The sequence below is a fragment of the Protopterus annectens genome, chromosome 17.part0, assembly GCF_019279795.1.
Source record: "Protopterus annectens isolate FY-2018-M chromosome 17.part0, PAN1.0, whole genome shotgun sequence".
In the NCBI taxonomy this organism is placed as follows: Eukaryota; Metazoa; Chordata; order Ceratodontiformes; family Protopteridae; genus Protopterus; species Protopterus annectens.
In genome coordinates this window covers 739597306-739615966 of record NC_056751.1, presented here as the reverse complement: position 1 = coordinate 739615966, position 18661 = coordinate 739597306, and the positions used below count along the sequence as shown (strand labels likewise).

The following is an 18661-nucleotide window of genomic DNA, read 5'->3' as shown; positions in this document are numbered from 1 at the left end:
GATTCCATTGGGCCAAACCCCCTTGTGATTTTCCCAAAAAGAAAATTGGGAAATAAGCATGAAGCTTTTCTTAGTTTTCTGAAAATTTTTAGGTGCCTTTTTGGGGTTAACTTGACCCAGGACTTAAAAAAAATGAAAAAACAAATCATTTTTTTTCAGTAAACCCCAGTAAAGACAATAGAGGGCCCTTTTTAAAAGAAATAAAAAGGGATGTAAATTTATTCTTCGGCCCTCAATTTTATTAGGGAAAACCCGGTTGTCTTGAAGCCCCGAGTTCTTTTGGGGGAAAAAATACCAGCTTTGCGGGGAAGGAGGTGTTTTAAAAAGTTTGGTCAAATGAGGATGGGGGCAAACCTTTGGTTAATTGGGTTTTTTTGGGAATTTGATAAACCTTTGTTCCCCTTGGGCCCCTTTTATCTTTAGAAATCTGAAACTCGGGGGAAGGTGGTCTTTGGGTATGAAAAAAAGGGTCTATTTCCAACCTTTTTTGTTGTTTTGAAAAATTTTTTGGGGATGGGGGGAGAAAAGGTCAATTTCCCCCCTTTTTGCCGGTAGTGCTGTAACCCAGGTTGCCAAAAGTCTTTCCCCCCAAAAATGGATTGGGAAGGACCCGTGAAGGGGATTTAGGAAATTGGGGGGGCCCCTTTTGGAAAAATTTTCCTTAATGCCTTTTTTTTGGAAAATATGGGTGAAGCCCCATTGGGGGTTAGCAACCCCCTTTGAGGAATTTCCCAAACCCGTTTCCCTGGGAAAAAATCGAGCCTGGTTTTTTGGGGTTTTTGGGTTTTTAAGAAAAATTTTTGGGGCCCCGGCTGGGGCCCCCCCTTTTTCTTTGGTGGTTAATGGGCTTGTTCCCTTTAGGTTTTTCTTTAGTAGGGAAGGAACCGGAGATAGTGTGACAGGGGGAAATTTGCGTTTCTGGGATTTTATAAGAAATGAGAAAGCCTTTTTTTAAACCCTAATTTCCCCAAAAAAAGTGGGATGGCGCAAGGGGGGCTTGGTCCCGGGGTTTAAAAGCTAACTTTTTCCCCGGGGAAGAAAATTTTGGGGTTTTTCTTGGAGGGGTTAGACCGCGAACTTCCTTTAGGAAAAAAAGTGGAATGGGACTAGCCTTTTCGCCGAGGTTTTCAGGGCAAAAGGGACCAAAAAGGCCCCTGAGGAGGGCCCCCCCCTCCTGGTTTGGGGGGAAATTCTTTAGGGGAAGGGGGGCCCCAACCCCCTTAGATTTTGGGGGCCTTTGCCTTTGTTTTGGGGGGGAAAACTAATTTTTAAGTGGAGAGGGGAAGTTTCCCCCGATTTTGGGAAAGGGGCATCTTTTTCTTTGGGGGGGAAAAAAAAAATCCTTGGGGGAAAAAGGTAAAATGTTGAGGTGAGGGGAAAAGGGAAAAATTCCTTTTTATGTGGGAAAAAAGGGTTTTGGGGTTTTGGGGGAATAGGGGGACTGGAAATTTTCCCTTAGGTGTAAAAACCCCCGCTTTTCTGGAAAAAAACTGGGAAAAATTTAACGGTGGGAGGAAACCCCAAACTCTTTTCAGAAAGGTAAGAGGGTTCCTCCCTTGTTAAAAACAACCCCAGGTTTTTGGGGGGGGAAAATCCTTGGGGGGGGAGTTTGGTGGGTTTAAAAAAGATTAAATCCCTTTCTTTTGGTTTTTTGGAGGGGAAAGCTTTTTTTCCTCCTTCAGGGGGAAAAAAAGGAGGGAGCAGGGGAAAATTTTGGGGAAGTTGGTTTTGGAGGGGGACTAAATTTACGGAAGAGGGGGGGGGAGGAAAGGGGGGGGGGGGGGGGGGGGGGGGGGGGGGGGGGGGGGGGGGGGGGGGGGGGGGGGGGGGGGGGGGTGGGGGGAGGGGGGGGGGGGGGGGGGGGGGGGGGGGGGGGGGGGGGGGGGGGGGGGGGGGGGGCGGTGGGGGGGGGGGGGGGGGGGGGGGGGGGGGGGGGGGGGGGGGGGGGGGGGGGGGGGGGGGGGGGGGGGGCCGGCGGCGGGGGGGGGGGGGGGGGGGGGGGCCCCCCCCCCCCCCCCCCCCCCCCCCACCCCCCCCTACCCCCCCCCCCCCCCCCCCCCCCCCCCCCCCCCCCCCCCCCCCCCCCCCCCCCCCCCCCCCCCCCCCCCCCCCCCCCCCCCCCCCCCCCCCCCCCCCTCCCCCCCCCCTCCCCCCCCCCCCCCCCCCCCCCCCCCCCTTTGGGGGGGGAAAAAAAACCAAAAAAAATTTCCCCCTTAAACCCAAAGAAAAAAGGGGGGGAAAAAAAAAATGGGAGAAGGGAAAGCATGACAAACCTCCCCTTACAGAAGTAGATGAAGAGGAGGGAAAACATGAAAACCTCCCCTTACAGAAGTAGATGAAGAGGAGGGAAAACATGAAAACCTCCCCTTACAGAAGTAGATGAAGAGGAGGGAAAGCATGACAAACCCCCCCTTGCAGAAGTAGATGAAGAAGAGGGAAAGCATGAAAACATCCCTTACAGAAGTAGATGAAGAGGAGGGAAAGCATGAAAACATCCCTTACAGAAGTAGATGAAGAGGATGGAAAGCATGACAAACCCCCCCTTGCAGAAGTAGATGAAGAGGAGGGAAAGCATGAAAACATCCCCTTACAGAAGTAGATGAAGAGGATGGAAAGCATGAAGACATCCCCTTACAGAAGTAGATGAAGAGGAGGGAAAGCATGAAAACCTCCCCTTACAGAAGTAGATGAAGAGGAGGGAAAGCATGAAAACATCCCCTTACAGAAGTAGATGAAGAGGAGGGAAAGCATGAAAACATCCCCTTACAGAAGTAGATGAAGAGGAGGGAAAGCATGACAAACCTCCCCTTACAGAAGTAGATGAAGAGGAGGGAAAGCTTAACAAACCTCCCCTTACAGAAGTAAATGAAGAGGAGGGAAAGCATGAAAACATCCCTTACAGAAGTAGGTGAAGAGGAGGGAAAGCATGAAAACATCCCCTTACAGAAGTAGATGAAGAGGAGGGAAAGCATGAAAACATCCCTTACAGAAGTAGATGAAGAGGAGGGAAAGCATGAAACATCCCCTTACATAAGTAGATGAAGAGGAGGGAAAGCATGACAAACCTCCCCTTACAGAAGTAGATGAAGAGGAGGGAAAGCATGAAAACATCCCCTTACAGAAGTAGATGAAGAGGAGGGAAAGCATGAAAACATCCCCTTACAGAAGAGGAGGGAAAGCATGAAAACATCCCTTACAGAAGCAAATGAAGAGGAGGGAAAGCATGAAAACATCCCTTACAGAAGCAGATGAAGAGGAGGGAAAGCATGAAAACATCCCTTACAGAAGTAGATGAAGAGGAGGGAAAGCATGGAAACATCCCTTACAGAAGTAGATGAAGAGGAGGGAAAGCATGAAAACATCCCTTACAGAAGCAGATGAAGAGGAGGGAAAGCATGAAAACATCCCCTTACAGAAGTAGATGAAGAGGAGGGAAAGCATGACAACATCCCCTTACAGAAGAGGATGAAGAGGAGGGAAAGCATGAAAACATCCCTTACAGAAGTAGATGAAGAGGAGGGAAAGCATGAAAACATCCCCTTCCAAGGTAAGAAATGGTGTCCATCTTCCACGCCAGACGGCATGGCACTCTGGAACAGAAGAGAGGGAGTTGCCTGTTCAGAGTGGAGGCAAAAAGATCTACCTGAGGAATACCCCACAAATGGACAATGTCCAGAAACATGTCTCTGTAAAGTATCCATTCGTCAGCCTGTGTTTTGGACCTGCTTGGTCTGCCACTATATTGTGGTCTGAAAGGAATGTATACTGCTTGAAAAGTTAATTGATAACTGAGAAACACCTCCCAAGTCTGAAGAGCCATCTTGCAGAGGAGGTAAGAATCTGTGCCTCCCTGCTTGTTGACATACCACATCACTGAATGTTGTCTGTGTACGTCTTCAAGGGGCCCTGAAAAGCTTGAAGGGCCAGAACAAGAGCTTGCATCTTTTTGATGTTTACATGGTTTGACTTCAGATGGTGGGGGCCAGAGACCCTGAACTTTCAGGTGAGCAAATGAAGTCCACACCCCAGGTCTGAGGCATCAGTGCAAAGTTCTTGAGTAGGGACTGGAGGCTGAAAAGGTAAGGCCTGGGATGAGAGCAAACTGTTGGATCCACCACCACTCAAATTCCTTCTTTAGACAAGGAAGGAGAGGTGCACTGAAATCCGAGGATGGCAATGCTGCAGCCACACTGACTTCAGGTACTACTGAAGCTTCTGCATAAGCAATCTAGCAAGAGGAAGCACTGGAATGGAAGAGGCCATGACTCCGAGGGCCTAAAGAAACTCTCTGGCTTCCATGGCAGTCAAATAAAGATGAGACTGAAAGAAGGCTGTCACGTATCAAAACTTTTGGAGATGGAAGAGAGGCCAACATTGACACTGTATCAAGGATGGACTTTTGGAAGTTGATAGTGAACCACAGACTTTGAAGGACAGAGATGATGAATTCCAGATCCTGTAACAGGGCACTGGGAGAAGGTGCCGGAAGCAGCAGGTCATCTAGATAAGGAAAAATCTGAATGCCTTGGAGCCTGCAAAAAAGCAATCACAGGAGCTAGGCATTTTGAGAATACCCTTGGGGTAGTAGTGAGGCCAAAGGGCAAAGCACAGAACTGAAAATGAAACAAAGAAACAAAAACGTAAACATTTTGTGAAAAGAAAGTGAATAGGAATATGAAATCAAACTGCCTTCAGATCCAAAGACAACAGTAAAGTCAGTGGTAGTAAAGCAGGAAACAGCATTTGAAAAGAGGGGACCTTGAGAAAGGTGCTGAGCAGAGACAGATGCAGAATAGGCTTCCAAGTGCCCTCCTTTTGAGGAACCAGGGGCATCCTGGAATAAAAACCCTTTCTCACTTGGGAAGGGGGAAAAGGGTGAATGGCTCCTTGATTCACCAGGGACCCTAAAAACTCCTGGAAATGAGGAAGTTTCATAGTAAAGTACTAGGCTATCTGCCCTGGGGCATTTGTAAGCCTAGCCATAGTGATGTGGCTTTTGCCACCCCATGAAATGGTACAAAAATGTACAGAATAAATCTAGAATACTGTGCCTCTGTCTAGTAGTGACACAGTGAAGGTCCCCTTATATAATAGAATTAGTTTACATTGCCCCTGTCTAGCAGTGACACAGATGTGACCCCTGGGGTAAACTTACGATCTCCCATTCACTCATCGAGATTTCTCTTGAAGATAGTCAGTGAGGGGCTCTGCCTAATACGAACTGGGATCCTGTTCCAAAGCATGGGAAGTCTCTGGGTTATGAATCTATCCCTCCAGCATGTCCTATTCATACTTGTGCCGAGGTTTAAGTCTTTAGCTCTCGTGGTCCTGATGGATTTGGATTTTTTGAGGTGGAGCATGTCCATCAGATCCTGATTGGACATGGCCTTGTACGTCAGGCAGAGATCACCTCTGAGCAGGCGGTATGCTACTGAATAGAGCTGAAGTTTCTTTAGTTTGGCAGAATAAGACATATGTTGGAGACCCTTGATCCTTTTGGTGAGGTACTTTTGTGGTCTCTCCAGCTGTTGCAAGTGCTGGGTGAGGTACATACCAAATGGGGCATTGTACTCAATCATGGGTCTGATGAGGGAGGAATATAGGGGTACAATGACATCCTTGGATCTGGATGTAAAACCCTTCATGATGAGGTGTGCAAGGTAGAATGTTTTTCTAACCACTTTGGCAACGTGGGTGTCAAATAAGAGGTCGCTGTCTACTTGGGTCCCTAGGTCTCGGATTCCTTTTTCCGTACTCAGTGAGTTGCTGTCTATGTGATAATTTGTGGGTACTTTGTTTTTTCCAAAAGGGATGACTATACATTTTTTGGCATTTAGTTTAAGGCCGTGACTACGGCACCAGTTGTCCGTTTCAGTGAGGCCTTTTTGTAGGATTTGTGTATCTGCTGGTGTATCGACTATGGCACCTAGTTTGCAGTCATCTGCAAACTTTGTCAGCCACAGCCCTCCCATGTTTGCTTTAACATCTGAGAAATAAATGCCGAACAAGAGGGGTCCCAGGACAGATCCCTGTGGGACACCACTTGTGACTGGCTTTGAGTCTGACATTGCTCCAGTTGCTCTGGAGGAGGCTGAGGAATCGCTGAAAAAGGAGGGGCAGGCTTCCTAGTAGTTAGGAAATCCTTATATGTGGCACACCTCATCACAAAAGGTTTCTCACCCAGGAAAAAAGTGGTCATTCTTCCCCACTACACATCACTCATTAGAGCCATTATAGAGTACAACGCCCCTTTTCTTATGTACCTAACAAGACATCTACAACAACTGGAAAGGCCACAGAAATACTTCACAAAGAGGATTACCGGCCTCAAACAGATGCCCTACGCAGACTGTCTCAAAAAAACCCAGCTTTACTCAGTGGCGATCTCTGCCTAACATACAAAGCTATGTCAAACCCAGAGCTGATATAGCACAAGCGAAAACAAACTAAGAATCCACAAAAACGGGTTGAGGAAAGCAAGGCAACAAACACCAACTGCTATAAGTAAATCTTCTTTAATAGTGTTGAAAAATGTGAAGCGCTTTTCGTTTGAGACTGTGCTCAAACTTCTTCAGACAAACTAATTACACAAATCACTAATATATATACACCAATTAAGAAAGCTGCTCACATGAGCACTGCATCAATTAAGCAATTAAAAACTGCTACAACGTAAAAAAGCAATTAAAACATTTAAAACAAGACTGCTTAAAAACTCTCAATTCGAGTTTATACTTGAAAACCACCCTCAACTGTTGCAGGATAAAAATATATAACCATTCAACATATTGATTAAATGACCTATAGAGAAAATATATATATATATATACATACATATATATATATATAAACTAATGTATAAAACAAGGAAATAAAAGTGTAATAAATGTGAAAAATTATATATATATATATATATATATATATATATATATACACACATCTATCTTAATAAACTTTTAAGTTTTAAAATACTAGTAATAGAACAGCATTCATTAAGTCCAGGGGTATTATACGCATTTAATCTAACTTGCCACATAAGTTCTAGTTCTTCCAGCTTTAATGGGGTAGGGCCACCCCTAGGATCTTCATGAATCTGATCTATTATCATAAATTTAAATTTGTGGTCCAGGTTGAGACTGACATGCTTAGCCAAAGCATTATCAAGTTTATTCTTCCGAATTGCATAAATATGTTCATACAAACTGTCACAAAGGTGTCTCTCCGTTTTCCCTATGTAGAAAGATGAACAATTCTGACATTGTGCTAAATAAACTATCATTTTAGAGTTACAATTCACTCGACATTTCAAAAGTATTGATGATTATGAATAATAAATCTATTAGATTCACTTACATATTGGCAGTAATTACAAGACTGTCACTTGAACATACCCGGTGTTTCTGGGTATATACGTTGGCTTTGCTCCAGAAGGGACTTTTGCCCTTCTATACGTTACAACTGGTCTATCACCTACTTTATTAAAAATACTGGAATCACTTTTAAAAATAGCCCAATTTTTGCATAAAATTTCATAACAAAACTTACTATTAATGCCAAAAGTAGTAATGAACGATAGAACATGACACATAGGTTCACAAGGTGTATTAATATCATCAATTGGAACATTGGCTGAACTACTATGCAGTACTACTACTACATTCATAGTGTTATAGTATTTAATAAAGGTTTAAACAACTGACTATTCCGTTTGAACCCCACCACTTCTATAAGTTCATTGATCATAGTTTCAGGGTAGCCTCGGTGAATGAACATATTTTTTAATAAACGACATTCATCAATGAAGTCAACATCAAGAGTTGAAATACGGGCTGCCCTGACTAACTGGCCCTTTACTACAGCTCGCTTCTGGTGCTGAGGGTGACAGCTGGAATAATGCAAAAACGCATTAGATTATGTGCTTTTTCTATGTATCTTAGCTATATACCTCTGAAGTGAAAAATTTTTAGTTGATAAAATATCAAGGTACGCTATAGAATCTGTGCTAAAAGAAGATGTAAACTTTAGAAAATCTGTGGTGCTATTGAAATAGTCAACTACCATGTCACTGATGGCTCTGTCACCTTTGAGTAGAATAAAAATGTCTTCAAGGTAACGTGTACAGAAAATCAACTTATTTTGTAATCAGGTTTAGATAAAACAAATGAGTGTTCCCAATGAGCCATTACCCGGTTAGCTATACTAGCACCACAGGGGGAGCCCATTGCTACCCCAAACCTTTTGCAGATAAAATTCATTGCTAAACATGAAAAAGTTACTGTTGAGAACAATGTCCAAAAGTTCTTCAACTAGGTCAAGTTCTGTTCTGGAACACCCTTTTACTCTTAAATCCAGCCTGATCCAGTCATTAACGATTTCATGTGGGATACAGGTGTACAAATCTTTTACATCTATAGTTAAAAAACTGTCTTTGTTGTCAAATGGTAACTCATTGATTCTCTCTAAAAACGACCAGGAGTCTTTAAAAATCTGTACATCGTTAACTAGAAATGTCTGCAAAATTACGTCTATAACTTTAGCACATGCATACGTAGGTGAACCTCTGCTGTCAACTAAGGGATGCATAGGGGGATTTTGGGGATACCAAAAAGACTTGGAAATCTAGGGTAAGTGGTCAGCATATAATTAAACATTTTCTGGTCAATCCTTCCTGCAATAAACATTTCTTCCAACGTGTTCTTTATATGTAAATATGCTGTATTCACTTCAGAGCGTGAACTAGCCGAGTATGAAGGACTATTCAAAAGTTTTAACATTTTATTAGTGTAATCAGCCCTATCAAATACAACCATACCCCCACCTTTATCCAGTTTACAAACTCGAAGGTCATGTACCTTAATAAAATCAATACAGTCCTTCTCATTTAATACATCTGCACAACCATACTTAAAATAGTGCTCGGACTGGACTCTATGGCGAATATCCAGCTCAAACATCTGAAGGGTAGGCTGAATGGTAGGCTGAAAAGGGGGTGGGGGGGGAATTAAAACACTAGGTATTTTAAATGTGTCACTAGTGCCCAAATTATTCCAACCCATCATAAGGTTGAAATTAAGTTTCCTGCTGAACAATTTGAGGTCAATAATAGACCTTACAACATCCAATCTCTGTGGTGGAACATAGGTGTAACCCTTAGAAAAAAGTTCTACTATATCACTGGTAATATTTACCGAAGAATAGTTAACCTTAAAATCACCATCATCATTAAGAAGAATCACAGGACCCGAACTGTTTTGTACAATAGACTGATCATCATTCACATGATTGTCAGAAATCGGATTAAAAAACTGGACAGGTGTGTCATGACATATTTGAAAAACATCAACAATAGAAGCCGGCAAGGCTGTCAACAAATGAGAGCTATCAACAAAAGCAGAAGCATCAGCAGAACAATTTAAAAAGTCAGTGGCATAAAAATCCTGCCCTGATACAGAACTAGAAGAATCAAAACTCATGTCCTGTGATACTTTGATTTCTGCATGGACTTCTGTTGAAAGGATGTTTGTTTTGGTCTTGCCCCTAAAAAATTAGGGTTACATGCATTTTCATCAAACTGTCCTGACATAGTTATTTTGAAGTCTCTCACTTCGTCTCAATTCAGGTTTAGTGACCGAACCACTGTTTGAAGAAAGTGCATTCTGTAATGGTTGAGAATCTGAATGAATGACACTTAAGTCCGGCTCTGGAGATCTATTAACTAAAGGTGGGTTCATAGATTTCAATAGCACCACAGATTTTCTAAAGTTTACATCTTCTTTTAGCACGGATTCTATAGCGTACCTTGATATTTTATTAACTAAAAATGTTTCACTTCAGAGGTATATAGCTAAGATACATAGAAAAAGCATATATTCTAATGCGTTTTTGCATTATTCCAGCTGTCACCCTCAGCACCAGAAGCGAGCTGTAGTAAAGGGCCAGTTAGTCAGGGCAGCCCGTATTTCAACTCTTGATGTCGACTTCATTGATGAATGTCATTTATTAAAAAATATGTTCATTCACCAAGGCTACCCTGAGAATATGATCAATGAACTTATAGAAGAAGTGGGGTTCAAACGGAATAGTCAGTTGTTTAAACCTTTATTAAATACTATAACACTATGAATGTAGTAGTAGTACAGCATAGTAGTTCAGCCAATGTTCCAACTGATGATATTAATACACCTTGTGAACCTATGTGTCATGTTCCATCATTCATTACTACTTTCAGCATTAACAGTAAGTTTTGTTATGAAATTTTATGTAACAATTGGGCTATTTTTAAAAGTGATTCCAGTATTTTTAATAAAGTAGGTGATAGACCAGTTGTAACGTATAGAAGGGCAAAAAACTTAAAGTCCCTTCTGGTGCAAAGCCAACGTACATACCCAAAAACACCGGGTATGTTCAAGTGACAGTCTTGTAATTACTGCCAATATGTAAGTGAATCTAATAGATTTATTATTCATAATCATCAATACTTTTTGAAATGTCAAGTGAATTGTAACTCTAAAATGATAGTTTATTTAGCACAATGTCAGAATTGTTCATCTTTCTACATAGGGAAAACAGAGAGACGCCTTTGTGACCGTTTGTATGAACATATTTATGCAATTTGGTAGAATAAACTTGATAATGCTTTGGCTAAGCATGTCAGTCTCAACCTGGACCACAAATTTAAATTTATGATAATAGATCAGATTCATGAAGATCCTAGGGGTGGCCCTACCCCATTAAAGCTGGAAGAACTAGAACTTATGTGGCAAGTTAGATTAAATGCATATAATACCCTTGGACTTAATGAATGCTGTTCTATTACTAGTATTTTAAAACTTAAAAGTTTATTAAGATAGATGTATATATATATATATATATATATATATATATATATATATATATATATATAAATACATAGACATTTTTCACATTTGTTACACTTTTATTTCCTTGTTTTATACATTAGTTTATAATATATATATATATATTCTCTATAGGTCATTTAATCAATATGTTGAATGGTTATATATTTTTATCCTTCAGCAGTTGAGGGTGGTTTTCAAGTATAAACTCAAATTGAGAGTTTTTAAGCAGTCTTGTTTTAAATGTTTTTTAAATGCTTTTTTACGTTGTAGCAGTTTTTAATTGCTTAATTGATGCAGTGCTCATGTGAGCAGCTTTCTTAATTGGTATATATATTAGTGATTTGTGTAATTAGTTTGTCTGAAGAAGTTTGAGCACAGTCTCAAATGAAAAGAGCTTCACATTTTTCAACGCTATTAAAGAAGATTTACTTATACCAGTTGGTGTTTGCTGCCTTGCTTTCCTCAAACCCAGAGCTGTTGGACATGCTCCACTTTAAGAAATCCTAATCCCTTCAAGCTACACGCTCTAGGGACCTAAACCCTGCCACCACAATAAACAGAACATGCTGGAGGGATAGATTCCTGTCCCAGAGACTTCCCATACTCTGGAACAAACTACCTATCTATATCAAACAAAGCTCCTCATTAGCACTCTTCAAGAAAAATCTTGACGACTGGATGGGAGATAGGAAATTCACCCCAGGGATCACTTCTGTGACTCTGCTTGACAGGGGCACAGGAAAATAATTTTCTTGGGTGGCAAAAGCCAGGGTACCATTTGGCTAGGCTTATATAGGTTCTAGGGCCAATAGCCTAGTAACTACCTATGAAGAGATCATGAGATGACAGAAAAGACCCAAGAGTCTGAAGTGATGAGAAGGCAATTTGGAAGACAGAGAGAGAACTGAAGGGACAAAAGAACCTGGTTTAAGACAAGGGAGCAAAGTGTCAAAGAGAAGCAGGCCTATCCGATAAAGGAAGCTTCTGAACCACAGAAATTCTTAGCAAAGGAGGCCCACCTACCACTCTTCCTGCCCTTGGAGACCTGGCAGGATTGACTGTGAACAAAAGTAGCTCTAGATGGATAATTCCTCTGGAACTTAGGGAAAGGAGAGACAAAAAATATATTTTAGGTCATTCAAGGTTTTGTCTTTCTCTTGAAGAGATTTAAATAGGTCAGCAGCAGCAGTTCCAAAAAGATGTTTATTATCCAAAGGAGCATCCATCTACTGGGCCTTAACATCCTCAGGCAAAGACTGGAGACAAAGCCAAGAAAACACTTCATGACAGACCCAAAAGCCGCAGCCCTCGAACAGACATCAGCAACATAATTGCTGCACTTAGAGTTGTGACTCACTTGAGAAGTAGAACCTAAAATAGATAAGGCAGACGATTTGCCTTCAGAATCAGGAAGGTCCGAAATAACCTGACAAGTCCTTGAAATCAAAGCCAAGGCATACCTGGTCATGTGGGCCTGGTGATTAGTAGCCCTAAAGGCCAAAGAAGAAGGAAAGAAGATGTGCTACTATCCTTACCTGAAGGCAAAAGTTTGGAAGAGGCCAAGAGCTTGGAAGGTTTGTCAGAAGAGACTGACACCACAGCAGGATCTTCAGAAGGATATTTAAATAAAAATTGACAATCCTCATGAACCTTACAGAACCTATCAGACTTCTTAGAAGCATGAGGCTGAGAATCGGGAGACTTGGAAGCAGGAATGAAAATGTCTAACAAGGCAGCCAACACAGGAGGAACTGCAGATGGTTTAGCAGTATCCACCTGAGGCAACTCATAATATCTCCTCTGAATTTCAGTCTCTTGAGAAGAATCCAACTTAAAATATTCCATCACCCTAGAAATTGTGTCCCCAAAGGACAACTCCTCAAAACAGGGCTAACTGACTCCTGCTCATCAGAACCATAAGTCAAAGGCAAAGGGCATGTGTGAAGAATAGGACAAAGACCCCCCTCATCAGACTGCAAATCCTCATCTGAAGAATCCAGTTCCCTAGGCCATTTAGAAGGGATACAGCTCCAAGGAGGAGCTATCAACAAACAATAACGGCATTTGGACTGGTAGCAAAGAAGTTCTGGGTAACTGCCTCTGCACATCATTTTTATGCCATATATCCTGTGTGAGGAGAATGTGTGCGACATACGGCGCATACAAAATCATTAGGCATTGGTATACTAGCCGAATATCAGGCTACCATGGGAGGGGATCCCTAAAGTAAAGAATACTGCAACAGTGACACAGAAGGGCATCTGTACATACGGTTTGCAAACAGCTGACTGAAATTCACTAAAATGCTGCAAGCAAATTCCAATAGACTATAATGAACAAAATGGATAAAATAAGTGCAATCTCAACAAACAGCAAATAAAGCTGATAAAACAAATATTAAGTAGTTGAAATGGTAAGATGAACTAAAAATGGCATGGGGTAATACTGATATAGGGTAAATGCTACCTAACATAAGGGACATTAGCAATGGCTTTCCCCTTAGCTTGTGTGTGTATGGTAATCTCGGTCCTTCTACTGCCTTATATGCCTTCAACTGGCATACAGGGGGGGCAACAAGTACAGTGGTCCTTGCTGCTGTTTCTCTAAACAAATTCTTTCTTTTTTATGGGATAAGGTTGTTAGCCCTGTGTGCATACCACACACAGACACACACACAAACACGCACTCACAGCTATGGCATCTTAAGAGTATCCATTCCACCTACTGCATGCCTTTGGAATGTAGAAGTAAACCAAAGCAACCAGAGAAAATCTGCGTCAACACAGGGAGGACATGCAGACTCCACAAAGAAGGTACCCCAGCTGAGAACTGAACTGCAGAATCCCTTGATATGAGGCGATAATCTACCTGCTGCACCACTGTGCCACCCATATGGTAAAATGCACCAATCAAATTCACCTGGGCAGCCTGCACCTACATGGCAAACTACCACGGGAAAGGCATAATTGCAAAATTACTTGCTTACTTGTGTGACAGTTCCAAGAAACAATGCCTAGCTCATGACCCTAAGTGTGAGCAATTAAAAGAATGGATATAGGTGGATCCTGGAAACAAGAGTGAAAAAAACAAAGATAAATGAAAAATTAATGAAATATAAAACTGTTTATTCAGCCCAGTGTGAAACTTTTCAAAGAACACGTAAAGAGAATATAGCAAAAATCTATGAGTTTGGTAGTCACAACTAAACATAACATTCCACAAGTTCCAAATATTACAAAAGTCATATCAACAAAAGTGATTTTTAAAGGACTTGTCTACAAGAAAGACTAGCAGTGCAAAGAATCAGAAAATTATGCCATTTAAAACCACTATCTAGACATAGTGAAGTGGTGACATAAAATATCAACATAAAACCAGTTCTAGACATGGTGAAGTGGTGACATAAAATATCAACATAAAACCACTACCTAGACATAGTGAAGTGGTGACATAAAATATCAACATAAAACCACTATCTAGACATAGTGAAGTGGTGACAAAATATCGACATAAAACCACTTCTAGACAGTGAAATGGTGACATAAAATATCAACATAAAACCACTATCTAGACATAGTGAAGTGGTGACATAAAATATCAACATAAAACCACTATCTAGACATAGTGAAGTGGTGACATAAAATATCAACATAAAACCACTATCTAGACATAGTGAAGTGGTGACATAAAATATCAACATACATGAACAAGCACAGTCATAAACATGGAAGGCTGGCCTTTCAAAGCATTACCAACAGATAATGAAAAACAGCCCAGGAAAGACTCAAAACCAGAACTGGCTGCTCAGAAAGTGCTGTGTTCCATACTTCATCAGCATTCAGTCACACACAATGCTCTGTATCCCTCAAGTAATTACAGTCACAAAGCAATGCATGAAATGCCAAGGCAGGAGGGCGTCTACTGTTAATATCACTTCATGAGGCATACACAGTACTGCTACACATCAGCATGTGATCTGTCTCTTGTAAGCATGTTTCAGCTGTTTCACTTCGGGAAAGAACCAAAAGAAAACGGCAAACTTCGCAGCACAAAAGGACAGATTTTCAGTTAGCGATTAACTTCTGTTTTTTTAAAGATTAGCACACGCACGCGCACACACACACACACACACACACACACACACACACACACACACACACACACACACACACACACACACACACCACAAGTAATGTGACCTATGATCATGACTCTTGACAATATTCTCTAGTGCTAAATGACCGCCACTTCCTGGTCTGAACAACAGGATTATGTCTCATCTTTAAAACACACCATCCCTGCCAAAGTACCACAATGTGAATGCAATGTTCTAAAGATAGTGAAACAGTGTGTCACGGCACATCTACTAAATGTATTTAATGAATACCACCAACAAAACAGATGAATCACGTACCTGCAAGAACCTATTTTGCTTGGTACCCTGGTACAGTTATGACATGGCTGAATAAAGAAAAGTCTTAATAAAAGTTGAAATAACTTGGATGTAAGAGGAATAATAACCTCTGCAAAAATATCTGCTGCAGGACACAAATACACACCACATTTAGCTGTGACTTCTGACACACTTGTGTAAAGGTAAGTACAAGTAATTAATGCATGTATGCACATTTTTGAGCTCTGAGGAAACAAAAAGAATAATAAGAGGTGCTTCATCTAGAGCAAAGACTGAAAACAGCAGATGATGAAAGCAAAAACAGTTTACAAAAAAATACTGTGTTACACAGAAAATACTTAAATGCTTTTTAAATACAAATAATTTCACCAACGTTTTAACATACCACACTGCAAATCATTCATACCAAGAAAAACTGAAAATGAAGCAAGATGACTAACTCTGGAAGACATCCGGCATTAATAACTACCAAAATTCTCATTATCACATAACCCATTAAGTTAATCTACACAAATGTTTCTATTACTTACAGGAAAGCTTTTTCTTGGAATGTTATCAGTAACTACCTGGAAAGCTAATTTGTAAGATTCAATGTCTCACCTGCATGAAAATCTGAAACCTTTGATCTCTCTTCTGTTTCTGGCGAATCATTTCTAAGCTCAAGGATTGATTACAGCAAAAGTTAGCCACCACCTGCTGAAACTCTTGTCCTGCTATGTCATCGAACTACAAAGGAAAAAAAACAACATAAATTATTAAACAGAACAAAACATGATAAACAACTGACTTATTCTCACATCACAAACTTAAAACCCGAAGTTGAAAGGGAAGATGGTGTTCTTTTGTCTTTTTTGTAAAGGGCTATTTCCCTTCCAGATTTTGCCATTACAAACAAAAAAATGATCGTTTTAAGGAAAATGTAAAAGAAAATGCGGACTGTTTCTTAAAGACACCTGATCCTAGTGAAAGACCAAACAGATCCCATGCAAATCAAAGGCCTGTAGCTCACAGTCCCCAAAATGGAGCCGGGATCTTCAAAGAAAACAATATGCATAACCTCTTAAACTGCTTAATCACTCAGTGCGGGGCAACAGTTCTGTATTCCACACATAGCCGGCCTTAGGCATAGGCCAGCTAGGCGGCCGCCTAGGGCGTCTCTGTAGCAGGGGGGCTTTTCCAGTATTTATTTGGTATAGGTAGACCAGGAAGGGGGCAGCGGTTGGTGTGGTGGGGGGCTCTGTGGAGCCCTTTTGCCTATGGCACGAGTTAACGTAAGGCCGCTTTCAACAATGTGATGACATGCAGGGGTGTGAAAAACATGCACCAAACTGGGGAATAATTAAGACCATTGATGAAGAGCTAACTAAGGTAAGTGTGAGTCACTTACAAGTGGACTACATGAGGCAGCAAAATATACCATTTCAACCAATGAAAAAGCATGCATAGGTGACTTACCTTTTACACCACCATATAATTTCATAGTTTCATAGTATAATACTAGGCTATCTGCCCTGGGGCATTTGTAAGCCTAGCCATAGTGATGTGGCTTTTGCCACCCCATGAAATGGTACAAAAATGTACAGAATAAATCTAGAATACTGTGCCTCATTCTAGTAGTGACACAATGAAGGTCCCCTTATATAATAGAATTAGTTTACTGTGCCCCTGTCAAGCAGTGACACAGATGTGACCCCTGGGGTAAACTTTCGATCTCCCATCCACTCATCAAGATTTCTCTTGAAGAGAGTCAGTGAGGGGCTCTGCCTAATACGAACTGGGATCCTGTTCCAGAGCATGGGAAGCCTCTGGGTTATGAATCTATCCCTCCAGCATGTCCTATTCATACTTGTGCCGAGGTTTAAGTCTTTAGCTCTCGTGGTCCTGATGGATTTTAATTTTTTGAGGTTGAGCATGTCCATCAAATCCTGATTGGACATGGCCTTGTACGTCAGGCAGAGATCACCCCTGAGCAGGCGGTATGCCACTGAATAGAGCTGAAGTTTCTTTAGTCTGGCTGAATAAGACATATGTTGGAGACCCTTGATCCTTTTGGTGAGGTACTTCTGTGGTCTCTCAAGCTGTTGCAAGTGCCGGGTGAGGTACATACCAAATGGGGCATTGTACTCAATCATGGGTCTAATGAGGGAAGAATATAGGGGTACAATGACATCCTTGGATCTGGATGTGAATCCCTTCATGATGAGGTGTGCAAGGTAGAATGTTTTTCTAACCACTTTGGCAACGTGGGTGTCAAATGAGAGGTCGCCGTCTACTTGGGTCCCCAGGTCTCTGATTACTTTTTCCGTACTCAGTGGGTTGCTGTCTATGTGATAATTTGTGGGTACTTTGTTTTTTCCAAAAAAGATGACTATACATTTTTTGGCATTTAGTTTAAGGCCGTGACTACGGCACCAGTTGTCCGTTTCAGTGAGGCCTTTTTGTAGGATGTGTGTGTCTGCTGGTGTATCGACTATGGCTCCTAGTTTATAGTCATCTGCGAACTTTGTCAGCCACAGCCCTCCCATGTTTGCTTTAACATCTGAGAAATAAATGCCGAACAAGGGGGGTCCCAGGACAGATCCCTGTGGGACACCACTTGTGACCAACTTTGAGTCTGACATTGCTCCAGCGATTTTAACTTTATGGGTTCTGTCCTTTAGCCAGTTTGCAACCCATCTAGTGACACAGGGGTTTACTTTTAAGCTGTTCAGCTTATCTATGATGCCTGAGTGGGGTATTGTGTCGAAGGCTTTAGCCAAGTCCAGGTATGCTGTATGGACTGCTTTGCCCTCATCAATGGCTTTAGTGACTGTTTCGAAAAAGTCAACCAGATTTAAAAGGCAGGATCTGCCCTTCACAAAGCCGAACTGGGTGGGGTCAAGTGTCTGTAGGTCCCCTATGTCTCTGTTTATGAGTTCCATAATGATTCTTTCCATGGCTTTGCAGACCAGGCTAGTTAAGCTTATAGGGCGGTAGTTTCCAGGGTCTGTAGAGGCACCCCCCTTGTGGAGTGGGACCACTGTTGCTGTACGCCAGTGTACAGGTAAATATCCCGAAGTAAGGCTAAGGTTAAATAGCATTTTTATGTGTGGGTTTAGCTCCTCTTGGAGTTCACGTAACACGCACCCCGGGATACCGTCAGGTCCCATTGATGCTGTGTTTTTTGCTTTGTTTAGGGCGGTTCTCACTTGGACATCTGAGATGACAGAGAGATTACATTCAGCTGGGATAAGTTTTTCTTCTTTTGGGGGTGAAGGAGGCGAGAAATTTGCACTGAACCTGTCAGCCAGAATGTTAGCAATATCTGTGGGTTCAGTGTATTTTTGTTGTTGTGAACCAACTCTGAGCATATCTGAGGGTTTCCAGGTTTCTAACATAGCTGAAGAAG

At 41.7% G+C, this 18661-nt stretch overlaps 1 protein-coding gene across 7 annotated transcripts in view; it reads right to left on the bottom strand.

Annotated features, from left to right (window-relative positions):
* The window catches only part of ARHGEF11 (Rho guanine nucleotide exchange factor 11), a 4318379-nt gene that overhangs the window by 843819 nt on the left and 3455899 nt on the right, over positions 1–18661 (bottom strand). For all 7 annotated transcript variants that reach the window (XM_044059024.1, XM_044059020.1, XM_044059026.1 and 4 more), the window contains one exon: positions 15874–15999. In XM_044059024.1, the coding sequence (XP_043914959.1) occupies positions 15874–15999 (126 nt within the window). The remainder of the gene's footprint in view (positions 1–15873; positions 16000–18661) is intronic.